An 18,198-nucleotide genomic window follows, 5' to 3' on the forward strand; every position below is an offset into this window, starting at 1 on the left:
CTGACTGCAGCGCTTCCTGCCATGGTTTTACAGCATCCACTAACCATAGTGGGAACCTGCCCTGGAATGAGCAGTTGGGTTTGGCAGCCTGTGGCAAGACTTAGCTCAGGGCCAGGTAGATCCTTCAGCGGAAGCGTGCACAGCTGCTCCTCCTGCAGCAAACCGCAAGTCAGGAGTGTATGGGAACCTGCGGCAGCACTAAGCCTCCCTTTCCAGTTACAGGAGAAATGGGCATGCAGTAAAAGTCCCACATCCAGGGCGCTCTTGTTAAGGACCTTGAGACGAGACCACGTCTTAGTTCTCATTAACAAATTCCTATAACACACTATGATCCTGCTCTCTGTCCTGGTCTGGACCTGAAGAACTGCAGCCGGCCTGTCATACAGAGGCAACAAGAAAGCAAGGGGAACTCTCCTTTCGCCGCGCGGGAAATGGCTTTCTATGCAGCAAAACCCTCGGCGTCTCCCCAAGGCTTTCAACACACTGCGTGCCTTGGCCCACACCGGACTCCCTGCCCAGGCAGTCGGCCTGCTGCTGCCTGCCTAAGCGGCCACAGCCCTTGCACAGATGGCCCAACTCCCTCGTGGAGCCTCCGTCAGCCTCCAAACCCAGCGCAGCACCACAGAGAGAGACTGGGAGGCTCTGCTCCCTGCAGGAAGGGGTGATGAACACCAGGAGACAGCAGTTCTGATGCAGCCCCGCAGGGAGCGGGGAGGTGCGGGTGTCACTGCAGTCCATTGCTTACACCCGCGTGACCCCGGGCCTGGGCGATGCTCTGCAAACAGGGCTGGAGCGGCCAGCCTAGTGAGAGCCCTGAGCCCACGGAGGATTACCCCAAGGAAGCAGTCCCAGCACACCTCCCACAGCTATATGATGCGCCATGTGTTTCCTGTGGTGCAACTGAGACTCTTAAGAGAAATAACTGCAGCGTTTCAGCAGAGCATCCTGCTGCCCACCGTCATCATGTGGCCCAGGCAGGCAGTGAAGCGTGCACAAACAAGTGCAAACCAGGGAATGCATGAATGAGCACATGCCTGGGAGTGCTGCGTAGAAGGGGCTCTCCCTGCACCCTCCCTCTGACAGCTCTAACTCTGCTATGTGACAGTCCCCTCTGCTGTGACTCAAACACGGTTCCATTTTCCTCATGAAGAAAAAGGAAAAACCTCCTCACCCCAGGTTTCCAGACCCAAACCATTGCTCCAGCGTTTCAGTGTCTGTACTGCAGACCACCATATCTTCCTTATTTTGAGCATAGGTGGCTCTGCACACACCCTACTGCTGCTGCCAAGGCCCATGTTTTCAGGTCCTGGGCAGCGTGCAGGATAGGGCAAGTCCTGCAGGAAGCTGTGGCAGAACTTGTGAAATACAACTCACATTTCACTGAAGACAGCTCCCGCAGCCTTCTGTCACTAAAAATTCCCCATGTAACCCCGGTTCACCAGTCACCTGGAAACAACACGAAGGTTGCTGCAGTTGTGAACAAAACCTTCCTGCAGCTACCGCGAACAGAACCCTACACGTGCATCCGAGAGAGGTCGAAGGACAAACTAAGGGGCTGGGGGGGTGGCTGAGCCCCGGGCTCCAGTACAGCATGCGGAGCTGTATCACCCCTACAGCACGGTGCAGCAGCTCACAAGCAGACAGCTCGTTTCCCCATCTCCCCACCACCTGAGCAGGCACCATATTTCGGTGGCCTCTAGCTGCCACCAGGCCCACCCGCGCAGCAGAGCTGCATAAGCCCAGCTAGGTTTGTTAGATGCGAGTTAGTCAAGCACAGCACCGAGCCACAAGCTCTAGTTTTGAGTCAAGAGAGCTTCAGGGGTCAGCGCCTGCCGGGCTGCAGCGTACACGCGGAAGGGGCTGGGAGTAGCTCCGTGAGCACCCTACCAGGGTGTGCCTCCACGCTGGCTCAGAGGCACGGCGGCACCTCCGGACCTGGCTCCATTTCCTATCTCCTGGCACACTCGAACCCCTTGAGAACCTGGCCTGCAGCAACTTGCACTCAGTTTAATGTGTTGCCTAGGGCTGTTGACCAGTTATGCTTATCTTCTGCCTATTCTAACTTCCCATTTGCTTCTCAAATGGCCTGTGAGAGAGAAGTACAACCAAAAGCCCCATGCGTCTGCTGGGCCGTGTGCCAGCGAAGCTGCCTTGCTCCTGATAGGCACCTGCCACCCTCACCAGCTTGCTGAGGACTCACCCGGGCCTGAGGAGTGCCTCTGTGGAAACACACTGTCCCTTCCCCAGGGAATTTATCCAGGGGATCCTGTCTCCGTTACTGGCGCTGACAGGCCCTGTGCAGCTCCTCATAGCACTTTGTGAGCGTTGATTGGACCCGTCCCCTCCAGCAAGTGCGGTGCCACAGGGGAGCCATGCGCCATGCAGCCTGGGCAGGGTGCCAAGCCCTGCGCCTGGACCCTGTGCCCCCACGGCTGCCTGGAGAAGAGCTCAGCACTGCCCCAGCTCTGCATGCAGGCAGTGAGTGAGAGCCCTTTGCTGTTCCTCACGGCAGGTCCCATGAACCCTTGGAACCAGCCCTCTTGCCCCACTGGTGTCATGGGGTGCTCTGCAAGCATGCAGTGGCCAGGGAGCACACAAGCTTTTTCAGGGCCCAAAATGCCTGAAGCAATGTGGAACTGCGTGGCTCCAGAAACCGGCAGGCAGCTTTGGCAGCACGTCCCCTACCTCTGTCATCTCCCTGCTCCGCAGTCCTTCCAAGGCCTCCGAGTGCAGTGTGGCTGCTCCAGGTGCAGCCACCCCTGCCTGGCTGTCCCTGTCCATGCCAACAGCCTCATGCCTTCCCCTGCACCTACCTGGAGGGACTGTCCTGCCCTGCCTCACGTGAAGGGCCGGTCCGAGCTCGGCTCTCACCACCCACGAGGGATGATCGCTCCCTGCTGTGCTAGGACGGAGCCTCATGGCGATCGCAGGCAGGTCTTGGCAGAGTGCAGGCATCCCAGCTCCCCCAAGGAGCCCACAGCATCTCGTGAAGAGCAGGAGCGTTCCTTCAGATCAAGGCACATAGCAACTGCTTGAAAGTTGCGGCAGATGTGACCATGAGCACCGGGAGCGGCATTCGTATCTCAGCCAGGCGGCTGGGCCCACCTCCCCACCTATCCCTGCAGGAGGGCTTGCAGCTCTCTTGTGGAGTCCGGTTGGCAGGAGCTAGTGTGCTCAGGAACTGGAGAGACAGGATTTACAGTGGGGAGGAAGGGGCCAGCAGCAGGCAGGAGCGGAAAGGAGACTGCTTCTCTCGTGGCTGCTATTTGTTTGCAGCTGGTTAAAGATGAACCACTTCAAGGCACAGAAGCCAGAGAAGGTGCTGGTGCAAGGGAGCACAGGAAAGTCCAGCCAGTGCAGCTTAGACTTGCTGCCCAAGCTTCTGAGCACAATACAGTAACAGTCCACTCAGAGCTGCGTGGCAGGGTCTTGTTTGATCCCAAGGGAGCCAGCATGCAAACAGCTGGAGCGATACAAATCATCCACCCTTCACAGACCACAGGTGGCACTAAACAGTAAATGCTGCCAAGAACAGTCACTGCCCTGAATTTCATAGGAAGGAAACTTCAGCTGCAATAAAAGCTCAGCCTGATGCACGTCAGAATAACTCAGGCACAGACAACTCCTTTCCAAAGAGGCCCTCACCTCTCAAACACAACGACTCACTGACAGAGAGGTATTGGTGTTGCAGCCAGCTGAGCTCTTCCAGTCAGTGCCGCCCCGCTGCAAGTGACACTACACGAGATCTCAGAGAGAGCGGGCTGAGCACTCCTGCTGGTGACCCTGGAGAAAATCACACAGATCACTGAAGACAGGCACAGGGATCAGGTTTTGAAATTTGTCTTTTTAATAAAAAGGCACCTATAAAACAGGTCAATACATTACAGGCAGCACAGATACCCAAAAACAAGCCTAAAAATTGTTTCAAATAAAAACCAATAAGATGTCTTCACATATTGTATTTATATATTTATATTTATATATATATTTATATAATGGTACAAAATGACTGGGGAAGTTTCTCCATGGGATGACAGAGAATGGGTCAGTCACCATTCCCTCAATGTGAAAGCTAATTCCGGGTGTGTGATCATTTGACGTTTTGAAAGATGCAGTTTCCCAATGTTTGCTTTTTTTTTTTTTTTTTTTTTTTTGGAGCAGGAAAAACACTGTGAAGTCATGGCTAAAACATGGGCAAATGTTTTTACTGTGATTAGGTGGAGTCAGTACACAGAACTCAAGCCTAGAAGCCGAGCAATAAACTACAAGACACGAGACTAGACACAGCTCACGGCAGTGGGCAACTGGCCGACGGCAAACTCTCTGCCCAGGTCTAACAAGGGTTGGCTGTTACTCAGCTTCAAGAGAAGCTCCTGCCATATTGCTGTTAATAGACACAGTTGGGAGTGGTGCCCAGGGCAGAGGGATGTTACTCAGCACTTTCCCTGTTGTTCAGCCATCACAGAATTAAGGGCAGGGCTGGCTCCAGGGCACTGGGATTTCGCTCAAGAGCCCTGTCTGCTGCTCTGAAATACTGTCAGGATTTCGCTTTTGTATCCAGGGCTGCTGAGTTAAAAGGCTCAGCTGCTTCTTACTCACTTTTCACTAGATAGGTTCTCCTCCTCCCATCAAGCAGATGCAGCAGCACACTGCCCTGTACCTTCAGCAAGCAGCACTGACCTCCCTAACACTGCACATAGGCGTATTGAGCCTGCAAGCTGACACAGGGAAAACAAACGGCTGCTGCCCGAATGAAGATGGGAAGCCCCAGGCAAAGTTCTCAGTTGGGCTGGGTGAAGAGGACTACAGCAGGACAGCAGCTGTCTACAGACAAACAAAAAAAATATTTTCATAGAAAATATTATGGCTTAAAATTAACCGAGTCTAGCTGGTGGGTGATGGACAAGGTTGGGGGCTGGCATTGGTATTTTGATGCTTACGAGAAAATACCAGCAGCCAGCATCCCAAAGCACAGCCAAGAGCAGCCAGTACCTTTAAAGCAAGTTGAGCTTAAAAAGGCTACATCTGCTCAAGCCAGCTCCTCCCACATGAAGCACCCGCTCTGAAAGGATGGAGAATATATTGTCAGGTCCAAAGCACACTTATTTAGCCTGTGCTGAAGATTATTCCTCTTTCTCCTAACTGTCAAGGCAGGGGACGAGCACTTCCCAGGGTTGTTCCTATTTTGCCACCTTTGACAATGTTACTCAGTCACACCCTAAGCAACCAAACCACACAAAGCAAGGAACCAGAGTGACATCCCTTCATCCCTTCTCAGACCTGGACCCATGCTTCCCACCCACTAATGCTCTCTACTTCAAGATATTCCTAATTAGACTTTGTGTCTCCATCTTGTTACAAATCTAATCCACATAGCCACTGGGATGACACTCCAGCACCCACTGGCCTTTTCTAACAGTTTGTAGCATGATGAAAAGCTTTGGCTTTCCCTTACTACTTCACTATGTCTCTTTAGGAAAGCCCTCTCCTCCATGCGGTCGGAAGCAGGGAAAGGTGAACTCCGCTATAAGAGAGGTAGTATGCTAAATATGCCTTTGCAGAGATAACCCTCCAACTGGTGTTCATCTGGCAATCAAATGCCTGGTTCACAGTGGGATGCCCACAGGGTACACGGTGCTGGAATGTGCACGTGGCTGAAACCCCACTGAAATCCTGTGCATGCAGGAGTGAGTGCACGTGTTTAACTCCTCAGTCCCTACAATGGATAAACACAGGAAAAAAAAACATCAGTGCTGCACACAGGAAGACCTTACAGAATGGCAGATGCCATCCAGGGGTGGAGCACATCCAGAAAAGCCCGAGGTGCTCAGATGGCATTCTTCTGTCAGCCTAGGAACAAGAGTCTGAAACGCAAACTTGGCCTCTTCTACCAGTAACACAAAACAGCCTGTGGAGAAGCTGGCTCATGACTTTCAGCACCACACAACTGATACTGTACAGAACAATTACACTGAGATGTCGCATAGCACACAGGGACAGGCCATCTTCAACAACTAGATCTTCATAGTACAGAGCAGCAGCTAGCTCAGGGCAAACTATAAAGACTGCCTGTGAAACCCTGGCAGACTACCGGAAGGGTGGTATGCCACTCTTGTCTGACCAAACTCCTGGCTTTTCTAATGACCAAGTTCCTGCTTTGCTGCTGCAAGCTGACCGCATCCTGCTAGCAAGCTACATGGTTCATGAGCGCACACAGCACGCGAGGAGGACAGACGGACAAGTGTGAGGAAGACGTGGGAGACCATTCAGTGGCAGTAGTAGGAACATAGAGTGTTGCCTAGGATGATGGAGGGGGAAAGGATTGGTGTAGGAAGCCTGCAAAAGAGCTGTATTTCCAACTAGCTTCTCCTGCAAGTACAGGACTGAATCATTCAGGTCATCTCAGAGCCCACCCATCCCTACACACTATACTCCCTGCCCACAGGACACACAGTATGAAGGGAAAAGAAGGGGACTACAGAAGAGCCAGCTTATTGAGACCTCCACACGCAGCAGGTTGTCACTGGCAGAGACCAGATTCTCAGCATTTCTCTAGGCGAATGGCTGGCATCCTTCCTCTCACAGCCACAGCAGCTTCCCCACAGAGCAGTGACAGTTGTATCCCCACAGCTATATACTGAAAGGTATACTGCCTCTGCCCTGCCAAATCAACATTTCTGCAGCGATATTTCATTGTGGCCACAGCTCTGACACTCCTGATGGTCCTTAGTGGCTGGGTGAGTTCTTGCACTCAGCACAGCCTCCACAGGAGCCCAAGATCTGTGTGAAACTATGCACCCTGCACATGCAGACTGTTTGGATGCACGAATGACACAGCTTTGACAAGAAATTGCTCTATAACACGATCTCTCAATGCCCCGTACCCCTTGGGAGATCCTCCTGCCTCCTCCAAGGAGAGTTTTAAACCCTTGTACATTGTCTTCTTTAGCTTATTTTTTGTTTTGTTTTGAACATGTTTTGAGGCTTCTATTAAAACACAGAAATACAGAACAATTAAAAACCAGCACAAGTTTTGCCTTTCCCAGCGACCTATTTACAGCTAGTTCCAAAAACCTTCTTGCACATTTTGGTTGCTTTAAAAAAAAATAAAAAAAAAAAAAAAAGGAGAGAGAGAAGGGAAAGAAAAAACACTTGAAAGGGTGGGGAAGAAAACTTTACAAACCGCCACAGGGTCTGGAAGTCCCTGGTCACCACTCGGGTTTCAAAATTAACAGCCCCCCCGCCCCATTCATCCATCCCCTTCCCCCCAAAAAAGAAAGGAAAAAGAAACCCAATTCACATCAAGTTTACTGCACATCTGGTTTTCTGTATAGAGGCAAATCCAATATGAAAACACCCTACTTGGCATCCTCCACTGGCATTGGCCCCCAACCCTCCCCCAAAGAAAGGTTTACAAAAGTTTGTACAATCAGATCCTGCCCCTTCCCATCCCTGTGTGCCAGACATGGTTAGAAAGGTAGGTTTGCCATGTTCCCAGGCCCGGGGATGTAACTCATTTGGCTGTCCAGGGAGACACTTCTCTGCCTCATCTGGTGTGTGACCATTAGGTTCTGCTGAGGCGGGGGCCCCATGAGAGAGCCCTGAGGTGACATCATGTGTCCTGTCTGGGCATACATCTCCCCTGACACAGACATGCTCCTCTGCTTAGCCTGCATCAGCATGAAATTCTGCTGGGCCATCAGACTCTGCTGTGGAGACATCATGCCCTGGTGCATGCTGTTGCCCATCATGCCTTGCTGGGGTGGTATGCCTGTCCTGCCCAGCATGGGCACTTGTCCAGGATGGCACATGGGCATGCTGAGTCCCCTCTGCACACCCTGCTGTCCTGGAAGGCTAGGGGCATTCATACCTGGCCGCACAGGGGGCTGATCAGCCATCATGTTCTGTAGGTTCATGAGGTGGAGGTTGGAAGGCTGAGATTTGGGTGCTTGGCTGTCACTCTTGGGGAAATACTGCAAGGTGCTGCTTGGCTTCTCTGATGGGATGATCCTGGATAAGTCAAACTCAGGAATACCTGTGGGTGTGGGGCGAATGACCTCACTGAGCTCAGGGTCATTCAGCACGGAGGCCACCCCAGGAAGCACAGGGGGATACGGCTCTCCAATCCGAGGAGGGATGTTCTTGCCCATCATGTGCTGCTGAGGGGGCATCTGGCCGGGCTGCTGGGAGGGAAGGTCCTCTGGTGGCAAGGGCATTCCTGATGGATAATGCTGCTGCATTCCAGGGCCGCCTCCCCCTCCTGGGGCCATGGGCATACCTCCTGCTGGAGACTGCATGGCATTGTGGGGCTGCTGCATGCGGGGGAACACGAGCTGGTTGGAAGGAATCATCTGTGAACTGTTCGGCACAGGACCACACTGCTGGTTCAATGAGTCCTGGGGCCCTGGGGGCAGCATCATGGGGTTCTGGGGCGGTACGCCGGCCCCTGGTGCACTAGGGTGCATAGGAATGTTGGAGCCCAGTGGGTTTGGGGACGACATCATGGAGGTGGGGGGTGGTTCATGGGAGAGAGGTTGCTGACCAGGCAGGTTCATTCCCATGGGGCTCTGAGAGGATGCAGGCCCCACTGAGTTTAAGTGCAGTTGATTCGTCTGATTCCCTGTCACACCTAATGAGAGGAAAAAGAGAAACAAATTAACTCTCTGCCCACACATCTCTCAAGGCTGCAAAGTCCACACCCCACAAAGACTGTTGAGAATTTCTACTCAAAAAGCCCTGAGCTCAAAGTGAGATTCACAGCAAGGGGCTGGCAGAAGGGTTTGCAAAGCACCAAGATCAGAGAGAAATGCCTCAAACTCCTGCTCCCTGAGCCTGTGAACACCAGTGAGTTGTAACAGCTTCATCTGTTCCTGAGCTGCCACAGAGAGATGGTTAGGACATCAAGGCCTGACTGGGATCAGCACAGTTGCAGGGATGTTACCCAAACACACAGGTGAGGTACAGGTGGCACTGTGGTCCTCTTAGCACACTAATTTTACAGTTCCAGCTGGTTCTGCATGTCCAGACAGCCCCCCACAGGGAGACAAGAGGATCTCAACACGGCACTTAGCCACCCTGAAAGCACAAAGGAGTGACCCTCCACCACTGCCTGAGTGGATGGTTAGCAATCTAGCAAGCTCCCTGTAACTGTACGCCCTCGGGTGGCAAGCAGGGGAAAGACAAAAGAGTCTGCAGCCCAACACAAGTGTTATCTTGGAGGAAGGAATGTGCTCATCAACATAGCAGAGTGAATAGCCTTTGCAGAGAGCTTCGGTTTAGGACAGAGCAAGTGCATTTGCACGTCTAGGGGTCAAACAAACCAAGTATTTTGGAGCAGAAGAGACAAAAAGCTGATTTTTCATTTTGAAAACCACCAAAACTGTTCATCAGACAGCTTAAAACCCCCAAATTAAGTGACATAGTCTGCTGGAATTCCCCTTTAGGCCAGTCACCAAGTGATAAAAGACAATCATTTGCCTAGCTGTCCTCATCAGCACCACCAGTTAGTGAAGCAGATCTGGCTGTTGCATTCTGAAATCAGAACTGAGCAGGATTCACACTATGCTATGACACAGCTTTGCCTGTGCAGGCACCTGGGCTCAGAACCATCAGACTTCCAAACCTTCTTCAGAGTGCCCCTGTCCCACTGGGCCATGCCCTCCAGAAGAAAACAGAGTTTCCAAGCAATGGGTATCTGCCTGGAAGTCCCGGGACGTCTCCAAGAGCAGAGAAAATCCAGGGCCAACGCATGCAAAAAGATAAAGGTAGTTTCAAGAACTTTCAGAGCTCAGGCAAAGAGAGCATCCAGAATGCCAGATTGGGTCACGTCTTTCTGAACAGTACACCCAAGCTGAAAGCTGGTGGACAGCCTGGCAAGTGAGGGCAAATTTAAGCTATTTAACCAAGAAGTCAATGGGAGAACAGAGCTTCTCATGCCTGTTTTAACTCTGCAACTACCCTATCCTCCTCCGTGTAGTCCATCAGGCTGCTCATGCCCACAAGACAGTCTTACCTCTCTATAGCCTAGTTCCAGAAGTACATACCTGACATGCTTCCAGGTGGGAGCATAGGCCTGTCTGGCAGCAGTTCATCATCAGACGTGGCGATGGTTTTGATGGCATTGTGGTAAAGTGGTGTGGAGCTGGGCATGGCATACTTGGACATCTGGGACATCATCAGCGAGAGGGGGTTCTGGGAGGGGGATGGATCTGGAGAGGAAGTAAAAGGCATATTGGGATTCATGGTGCTAGAGGTGTTACTGGCTGGTGCGGAAGAACTGCTTCTAGGCCCAGAAGGGAGAGAACCTGTAAGCAAGAAAGAGACCAGCTTAGTACCACCCACAAACTGCAGCTTGCTCCTGTCAGACAGCAAACCCATTCTCTCCTTAGAGCTGCAGTGATCACAGGAGGCTGTAAAACACAGAGCCCTCAGGACTCTAAGGAAAAACTGTGCAGAGACTCTGCTCCAGAACCATAACGGACTTGCATTTTAAACTGCTCTCGACTTCCCAGTTTGGACACATTTTTCACTACCTGAGAGTCACAGAAGATGAGCTGAGACTGAAGTAGAAGCTGCTCTGTTTGCTCTTCCGCCTATTTGAGAAGCCCTATTTGGACTCCTGGGAAAAAGATCTACTTCAAGAAAAGTGGGAGAACATAAACCATGGGCATACATAAGTAGGAGCATCTCCCCAAACCTGCTGGGGCACACAGGTTAGACGTAAACACCGTGGGGAAAAAAACAGCCTGAAAAAAGGGTGGCAGAATCCACCAGGAAGACAGACGACTGAGAACACAGTCCCTATAACATTCAGATAAACGACATCACTCCCATGGTGTCTGCACCTTGTCCTGCATGTAAGCATCTCCCCAGGCTGATATCTGTCACCTCTGCTGACTGTCGGGACACAAACTGCGCAGTTGTGCCAGTCCGCAACGGCTGCAAATACACTCTGGGCTGCCCGAATCAAGCAGCCAAGCGAGCAGAGGGCGACAGAGAGTAGGGGCATGTGTTTCCTAGGGTACAGAAAGCACTAGACTACTGCTGACAAGTGAGACCACAACCAGTCTGAGCTGACTAGATTTAGGGGATGGAAACCACAGATGCAGGAAGTGGCCAGAGCTGATCTTAAGGGGTCTTTGAGTTAAGCTGTTTGGTCCATGATCCTGGCTCTCCACACACTCCAAATACAAGCACATATGCACACTCGCGCACAAGATACCAGCATACCCTGATCCAGTCCTCCCATGGAAGTAGATGAGTTCATGCTGAGGGTCTGCTTGCTCTGGCTGACTCCAGGGCTGGCTTTGGGAGATGGCACCCAGCCAGGGGAAGGAACAGCCATAGAAGGAGACTTCAGGCGGCTTGGTGAACCAGTGGGAGACCGGACACTGAGTGAAGAGCTCATCACCTGGGGGGACTTAAGGGGCCCAGACTGGTTTGAAGGTGGCATGCTGACCATCTGCGAGGGTGTCTGTGGGGACTTGAGGTTGGCAGAAGGGGAGGTGACCAGTGGCGAGTGCACCTGGCTGAGCGTGGGGGACTTGAGGTGGCCCATGCTAGGGGAGTTCATCTGGCTGATGTTGATGGTGAGGTCAGAAGGCCGGCGGCCCAGCCCCCGGGAAGGTGCTGGGTGCATGCTGGCCAGATTGCCCCCTTGCGTGGAAGTGGGATTGGAAGCTGAAGGCAGAGGGATGTGGCTGAGTCTGGTTGTGCCACTGATGCTCCCAACAGGCATGGCACCTTGCTCAGGGCTGAACATGTCCGAGGCATTGCCCAACTCCTGGGGCATGTTGGGGTAAGGTCCTTGTCCGCTTGAGAAGCCTTGCTGTCCTTGATTGGGGAATTGGGAGGGAATCATCATTTTCTGCCCCCCCCCCAGCATTGCACTGCCATTGCCGTTCTGAGCCCTTGCCCTGGCCAGCTCCTCAGGACTCACGCCCTGGTGTGCCATCATATCAGGGCCCCTCATCTTCTGCGACATCATCATCTGCTGCTGTGGGGTCATTTGGACATTGAGGTTCATGTTCATATTCATGTTAACATTCATGTTCATGTTGAGGTTGCTGGGGCCCATGGGTGCATCCATGTCCCGAAGGCCTGACTGGCTCATAGGGGGGCTCAGCATCCCCCGGGTGCCTGCAAACTCCATTCCCATCGGGGCACTGCTCAGGTTGTCCCCTGCTATCTGCCCAGCAAACATGGATGGATCCATTTGCCTGTGAGCCTGTATCATCCTCTCCATTTCTATACCCTGGCTCATGGAGTTGCTGGACATCCCCATGGGCCTCTGCATTGCCACTGGGCGTTTCTCCATCAGCTGATGCCGCAGGATCTCCTCTCTGGCACGGGGATTCATGAACCTTTCAGGGTCACCTTGCCCTGATGGGTAGGGCAGGGTGCCTTGTGGAAAGTTCCCAGGGCCTCCCATAGGAGGCATATCATCGCTCCACCCCATGCTGGGCCTGACTGGCCTCTGCATGGCATTCATAGGCCCAAGAGCATCCAAGGGCATGTTCTGCATCCCCCCAAAGCCAGAGACTCTCTGCATTTGGTTTCCAGGGAATCGTGGCCCAGGAAAGGGTGGCCCTCCTCTCAGTTGCATCGGGTCCTGCACATCTATGGGTCCCCGCAGCTGGCTGCCCATCCCTGGTGGCCACTGCTCGCCAGGCTTGCTGTGGTAGGGTGGTGGGGGCCCACGCATCATCATGCCTCCCATAGACTGTGGAATCATGATCTCCTGCATGGGTCGGCCATGGATGCTGATCTGCTCCTCTTTCCGCCGCTTCTCTTCATAGTACTCTTCCTGCAACTTCCTCCAGGCCACCTGCTCTGGGGTCAGGCTGTCCTGGTTCAGCCTCTGCATCATCAGGTTCATCTGCTGCCCCATGTCAGCACTTGGGTGATGAGGGACTTCATGTTCCAGACTGGGGCCACCCAGGCTCTGTGTCTGGGAAATCATGGACTGCAGGGGTTCTTCGTACTTCTTCATGCTGGTGGGAGGTGCAGGGGGCTGGGCAGGGGCAGCCTGTGGCTGAGGGGCAGATCCACTCTCGCCCGTGTTTTGGCTGGACTTCATGAAGGGCTCAGCCTCACCACTGCGCAGCAGAAGACGTTCAATGTCACGCAGGGTCTGCAGAGAGCGCTCCCGGTGCTCCAGTTGTTCCTTAGAAAGCCCTTCTGAGTTCATGGGGTTTCTGGGGCCCAAGCCTGCCTGCCCATTTCCTGGCATCCCCGAGCCTGGGCCTTCCCCCAGGAGGCTAGAGCTGGAAGTGGCAGAGGAGTCCACTTGCCCAGGCTGCATAGTTCCGGCAGAGGCGGTGGGTGCATTTGGGTGGTTACTTCCGGGCTGGTTGCTGCTGCTGTTGTTCCCCAAAGAGTTGGGAGTCAAATCCCTCCGGACATCCTCACCTGTCCCTTCCTGGGGCAGGGCACTGGGCGTGGGCAAAGCTGTTTGACTGATGGTCTGAGGTGGAGGTGGAGGCTGTGGCAGGGGAGGTTGTGGCTGTGGCTGACTAGCTTGCGGTGCTGGCGGCTGGGACTGCGGAGTGTTGGCAGCAGGTGGGTTAATCGGTAGCTGCTCAGTAACCCCCAGCACTTTAGGAACTGGCGCCTGACAGAGAAAGGGGAAGCCAAAGTGAGCAGGAAAAACTCTAGGCAGGTGTTCTTCCCTCTACCCAGTGTGAGACCACTCTATCCCAGAAACATGCCACATGGCAGTTCTGCCTCCATTCCTTGTGAGGAAGAAGCAGGCCCGGTTGCATGTCCTGGGATCCATGGAAATGCACAAGTGGGTGTTCTGCCCACATGGTTGCAGGGCCACATATAGTGCCCCCATCCCAAATTTATCATAGCTGACAGCAGCCAGGAGTCTCCAGGAGGAGAGCCAGGAGGAACCACTCCAAAGAGGTCCTGCCGAAAAGCAGCTTCTCACACCACTGAAAGGGGACTCTGACAAGCCCTTCCTTCACAGCTAAGCCAGGAGGGCTTAGGGTGAGAATGGCCATGTCAGAAGTGAGCGGATATCAGTCAGCAGTGTGTGCCGACAGAAGCATTCGGTTCACAGCTGGTATACCTGGTCTAGCTTCGCCCGCGGGACATTCTGCTGATGATAGGCCAGAATGGAGTCAGCTCGGCCCTGCAAGACAGCTTCTGCAGCTCTGGGGAGAGAACACAAACCACTCAAGAACAGACAAGCATTGTGTCCCATTCACATTCCCTCCTTCCAGTTCCCAGGTCCCGTTTCTGCTTTTCAGTCCTGTGGGAAAAGGGGAATATCCTCAAAGACCTCCTATCCATCCTATTCAGGCCCCAGGGAGCATCTCCAATTGAAGATCAGTTGCCTTAGAACTTCCTTCTTCCCACATCCTGCATTGGGCACTCTGCTCTGCTTCATGCCTGCTGCTGCATGCTGCCCTGAGGGAACCTGTGGCAGAGGTGTTCTGCGATCTACCACACAGACTCTATGATCTAGCAAAGAGCTATAAAATCAACTGGTCTGCCTAAGGCTCCATGGCTGAGACCATGCCAGGCAAAAGAGAAGAACGGAGCTGAGAATATCAAGTGTTACACGGCACTAGTCATGGCACCCTACCCCCCTAGGTGCTTCCAAATCAGTCCAGCAGTCCATACCACTACGGACAAATCTTTTAAACAGATGCTGACTAGATATGCTCTGCAGTGCACCATGCCGGAAGCTCTGCTTGGCATTGCTGGGAGGAAATGTGCATTTCAGACAAAGTTCATCCATCAAGCAGCAGCTGCCAGCAAGCCTCCTGAACCTTACTGGGGACCTGCTCAGCGCAACTGAAGAGGCACAGCACCTGCCCAGCTCTCCTCTAGTCAAGAGCAGTCTGCAGCAGACAGCTGTGACGGGTCAGTTCTACACTAGTGGAAGACGGACAGAGTTTACTGCTTACGTGTTAGCAAGGTGCGTGGTAAAGACGTAAACGAACTGTGAAGGCTGTTTTCCCGTTCCACCACCTCCGCCTCCTGCACCGTCCGGCCGTAAGCCTGGGGCAGCACCATGAGGTGCACTGGAAGAACTGGTCTCATTCAGGTTTGGTAGCGGGTTGGACCCTGGACCAAGCTGCGAGGCTGTGGACATTGCAGGATCTGCTACATTACAATCTATGGGAGCACAGGAAACAAAAGTTATGGACAACTAGCATAGCGAGAGAACCTGAGCAGCCTCTGCAGAACAGCCTCACCATCTCCACCAAGAGAATTAGCAGATGGGATCGAAGCAACCAGGAAGGCCGGAGTAGCGGGACCTCCAGGCACAGCAGAGAAAGCAGTCTCTTCTCTGAATGGGGGCTGCAGCAGAGACTGTGGGGATGGTAGAGCTGGGTATGACAAAGGGCTATGCTCTGGGTGTCAGGGTGCTACTTCTGCAACACACTTCCCTAAGGCAGAGCAAAGGCCACTGCCTGTCTTGGCAAGGGGCTGGTGCTCAGCGTTCCCAGCACCGGTAGATGGCAGCACCAGACCAGCAGTCCCTACTGCCTGGGTGGCCACTGCCCCCCAGGAGCCCTAAGGGCCCAGCGACTCCCCTTGTCTCCCCTTCAGCACTGGGTGGCCAAGGCTCATCTCATCTCTCTTTCCATAGCCACAGCCACAAAAACCCAGGTAGCAGGGGGAAGGGGAGATGCTACTCACTGGAGTGCTAATTATTAATAATCATCAATTATTTAATAATATCCTTAATTAATACTAATAAGCATTGTAATTAATAGCAGCATTCAGCACTTCCCTCTTGCATAGCCCCTCACACACACACACACACGTGCACAAAGGCTCTCTCATGGACACACACTGCACCCCACCAAGCCAGTTCCATTTGCTGCCCTACAAGCACCTCAGCAATTACCTCACCGCAGACCCACTGAACATTAACATCAACAGTCAGTCCCTGGCAAAGCAGTAGTTAAGAGGAAGAGATATCACTGGAAGCCTGCTGTGGGGACTCACTTGCTCCCTCCTTACTGGCCTTGCTCCTCAACAATCCCACCTTGCCCAGCTCTAATCAGGCAGATCTTGAAGCAGGCTGTAAAGGGGAGGTGGTGATATCCTTTCCCACGAGTGCGGTCACTGAGCCGGTGAGCAGAAGCAACTAGCCCAAAGTTACACAACAAATTGGTGGTAGGGTCCAACAGTCCTCACTTCCAATCTGGCCCTCGTGAACGGTTCAGAAAATCAGAAGGAGACACCCTGGAGAAGATGGCTCCAGTGCAGTGTCAGGCACAGAGGCTGACCTCAACAGGGTTTTACAGGGTCCTCTGTTTTGCATAAGTTACCTTCCCCGGCTACAGCTGCTCTCCAGGCATCTGAAGGCCTTGTAAGCAGTATCCGCATTGTTCTAAGTCTCTGCATGTGATAGCCACAGATTTCAAACAGGCAGATTTTATAAGAACCTATACAACAAAGTCATCAAGATGCAATACCCAGACTACAAAAGTCTTTACAGAAGAGATAACAACTTGAGGTGCTCGGGTTAAACTGTAGGTTTGGTCAATAAAATTGAGTTCTTGGTTATTAAGTCTGGAGTTCAGAAAAAAAATGCAGATCTAGAAGAAACACACCCTCTGCCTTAGGGAGCCGTCCTGATTCATAATTTTTTTGCTTCATGATTTGTTAGCAATATAACAAATTGTGTTACTGTAAGCTGGATTCACACCTCAGGAGACAGATTAATAGAGATGAGGACAGAACAAAATAAAACGTTCAGGGGGACAACTCCAGCTTTTTCTTCTCTCGTGGCTGGGAAAAATACCTATTGACCTCCCTATTGACTAGGGGAGCCCTGGCAAGATCAGGAAAGGTGAATCAGTAAGGATCAACTGCACAGTCCTTGCATCGTGGTTTCAGAAGACTCTCCCTCTCTCCAGTTTGAAAGCTAATTGAATTCTAGATGCAACAAATCAAGGAGTTCTGATGCTTTTGGAAAACACGAGAGACCTACAGTCCAAAACACTCACAAAATATGCACGTTTGCTGGCTTGCTGCATTGTTGAACTGCATGGCTTCCACAAAGAAAGAAATAACCACGGTCTTTCTAACATCTTGAACTCCAGTGAATAGGAGGAGATGGAATTGAAGGAACTGGATCCTGAAAGTTCACAAAAGCCTTTATAGAATTTCAGTGTTCCCCAAAGAGTTATAAAAGATCAGTCAAGGCTTTGGGATGAGCTGAGCTTGAACTACAAGCGTTGGCTGGAAGTTGAAAGAACTCGCTGTGTGCTTCAGCTAGCTCAGCCCTGCCTGAACACTTGTCAAGAACCTGAGTGCCCCTTTAGCTTCAGCTGCCTCTAACATACAGCTGCAGAGACTCGGGTGGGTGGCCAGACGGACCACCAAGGATGAGGACTGAGCTGCTGCTGAGACACAGGCAACACATGCTGCACAGTCTGGCTAACAGTGTGAGCAAGGGAGGTGTGTGTGTGTGCCTGGTCCACAGTGGAACCAAGCCAGGCACAGTCTCAAGATAACCATTCTCCTGCTGCTGGTGTGGCCAGAGAAAAAGACAGCAAGGACATCCAAGTCCAACATCCTCCCTCCTGCATCTCAGCAGCACCTCTGCAAAACATGTTCCACACCTCACCAAATGGCCCCAAACCTTCTCATAGGACAATGACCACCAGTTGCCACAGCCTGCTACACCATGCTTCCAGCCAAGTCAGCACACATGGGCAGAGCTGGCCATGTGCTCTGCTGAGCTGCAGATCAGACATGAATTTATTCAAGTTCCTGGGCTGGTGAAGGAGGTGGACACTCACTGTGTGCACTGCTGATAGGCTTGTCGTCTTCCTCGCTGTCTGGTCCAGAGCACCATTCATCCCCACTGTACGGCTGCTTCCTTTCCAGCACGCACCGTCGCTTGCTACGGGGAGCCACCTCACCTGCAATGTGACAGAACTATCAGAAGGGCTGCAGAAACCTGGCCACAGGCTGGGGCCCTGCCCAGCTGCAAGCTGCACCCTTGTGAAATCAGCCGGGGAAGCACAATGTGCTAAGGTGCAAGTATGCAAAGGCCAGCGTCCTCATCCTGGAACTCGTCTAAACCCAGGCTCTCCAACTGCATCCCACAGCTATCCCGGCTGGCACTGAGACACAGTCTCCTGAGCAGTCAGAGCCGCTCTGGCCTGTGGCATGCCAAGAACCCTGAGCAGTTCAGGGTTCCACACAGAGCCTGTCCTCACT

At 52.7% G+C, this 18,198-nt stretch overlaps 1 protein-coding gene across 4 annotated transcripts in view; it reads right to left on the reverse strand.

Annotated features, from left to right (window-relative positions):
* Positions 1-7,291: 7,291 nt before the first annotated feature.
* Positions 7,292-18,198, reverse strand: part of BCL9L (BCL9 like) — an 87,920-nt gene continuing 77,013 nt past the window's right edge. For 3 of the 4 annotated variants that reach the window (XM_062594694.1, XM_062594693.1, XM_062594692.1), the window contains exons 3-8: positions 17,775-17,897; positions 14,919-15,129; positions 14,075-14,159; positions 11,230-13,612; positions 10,044-10,304; positions 7,292-8,629 (exon numbers count right to left, since the gene is read on the reverse strand). In XM_062594694.1, the coding sequence (XP_062450678.1) occupies positions 7,470-8,629; positions 10,044-10,304; positions 11,230-13,612; positions 14,075-14,159; positions 14,919-15,129; positions 17,775-17,897 (4,223 nt within the window). In that variant the 3' untranslated portion in view covers positions 7,292-7,469. The remainder of the gene's footprint in view (positions 8,630-10,043; positions 10,305-11,229; positions 13,613-14,074; positions 14,160-14,918; positions 15,130-17,774; positions 17,898-18,198) is intronic. The other variant, XM_062594695.1, reaches the window with a different exon arrangement.

The sequence above is a fragment of the Rhea pennata genome, chromosome 24, assembly GCF_028389875.1.
Source record: "Rhea pennata isolate bPtePen1 chromosome 24, bPtePen1.pri, whole genome shotgun sequence".
In the NCBI taxonomy this organism is placed as follows: domain Eukaryota; kingdom Metazoa; phylum Chordata; class Aves; order Rheiformes; family Rheidae; genus Rhea; species Rhea pennata.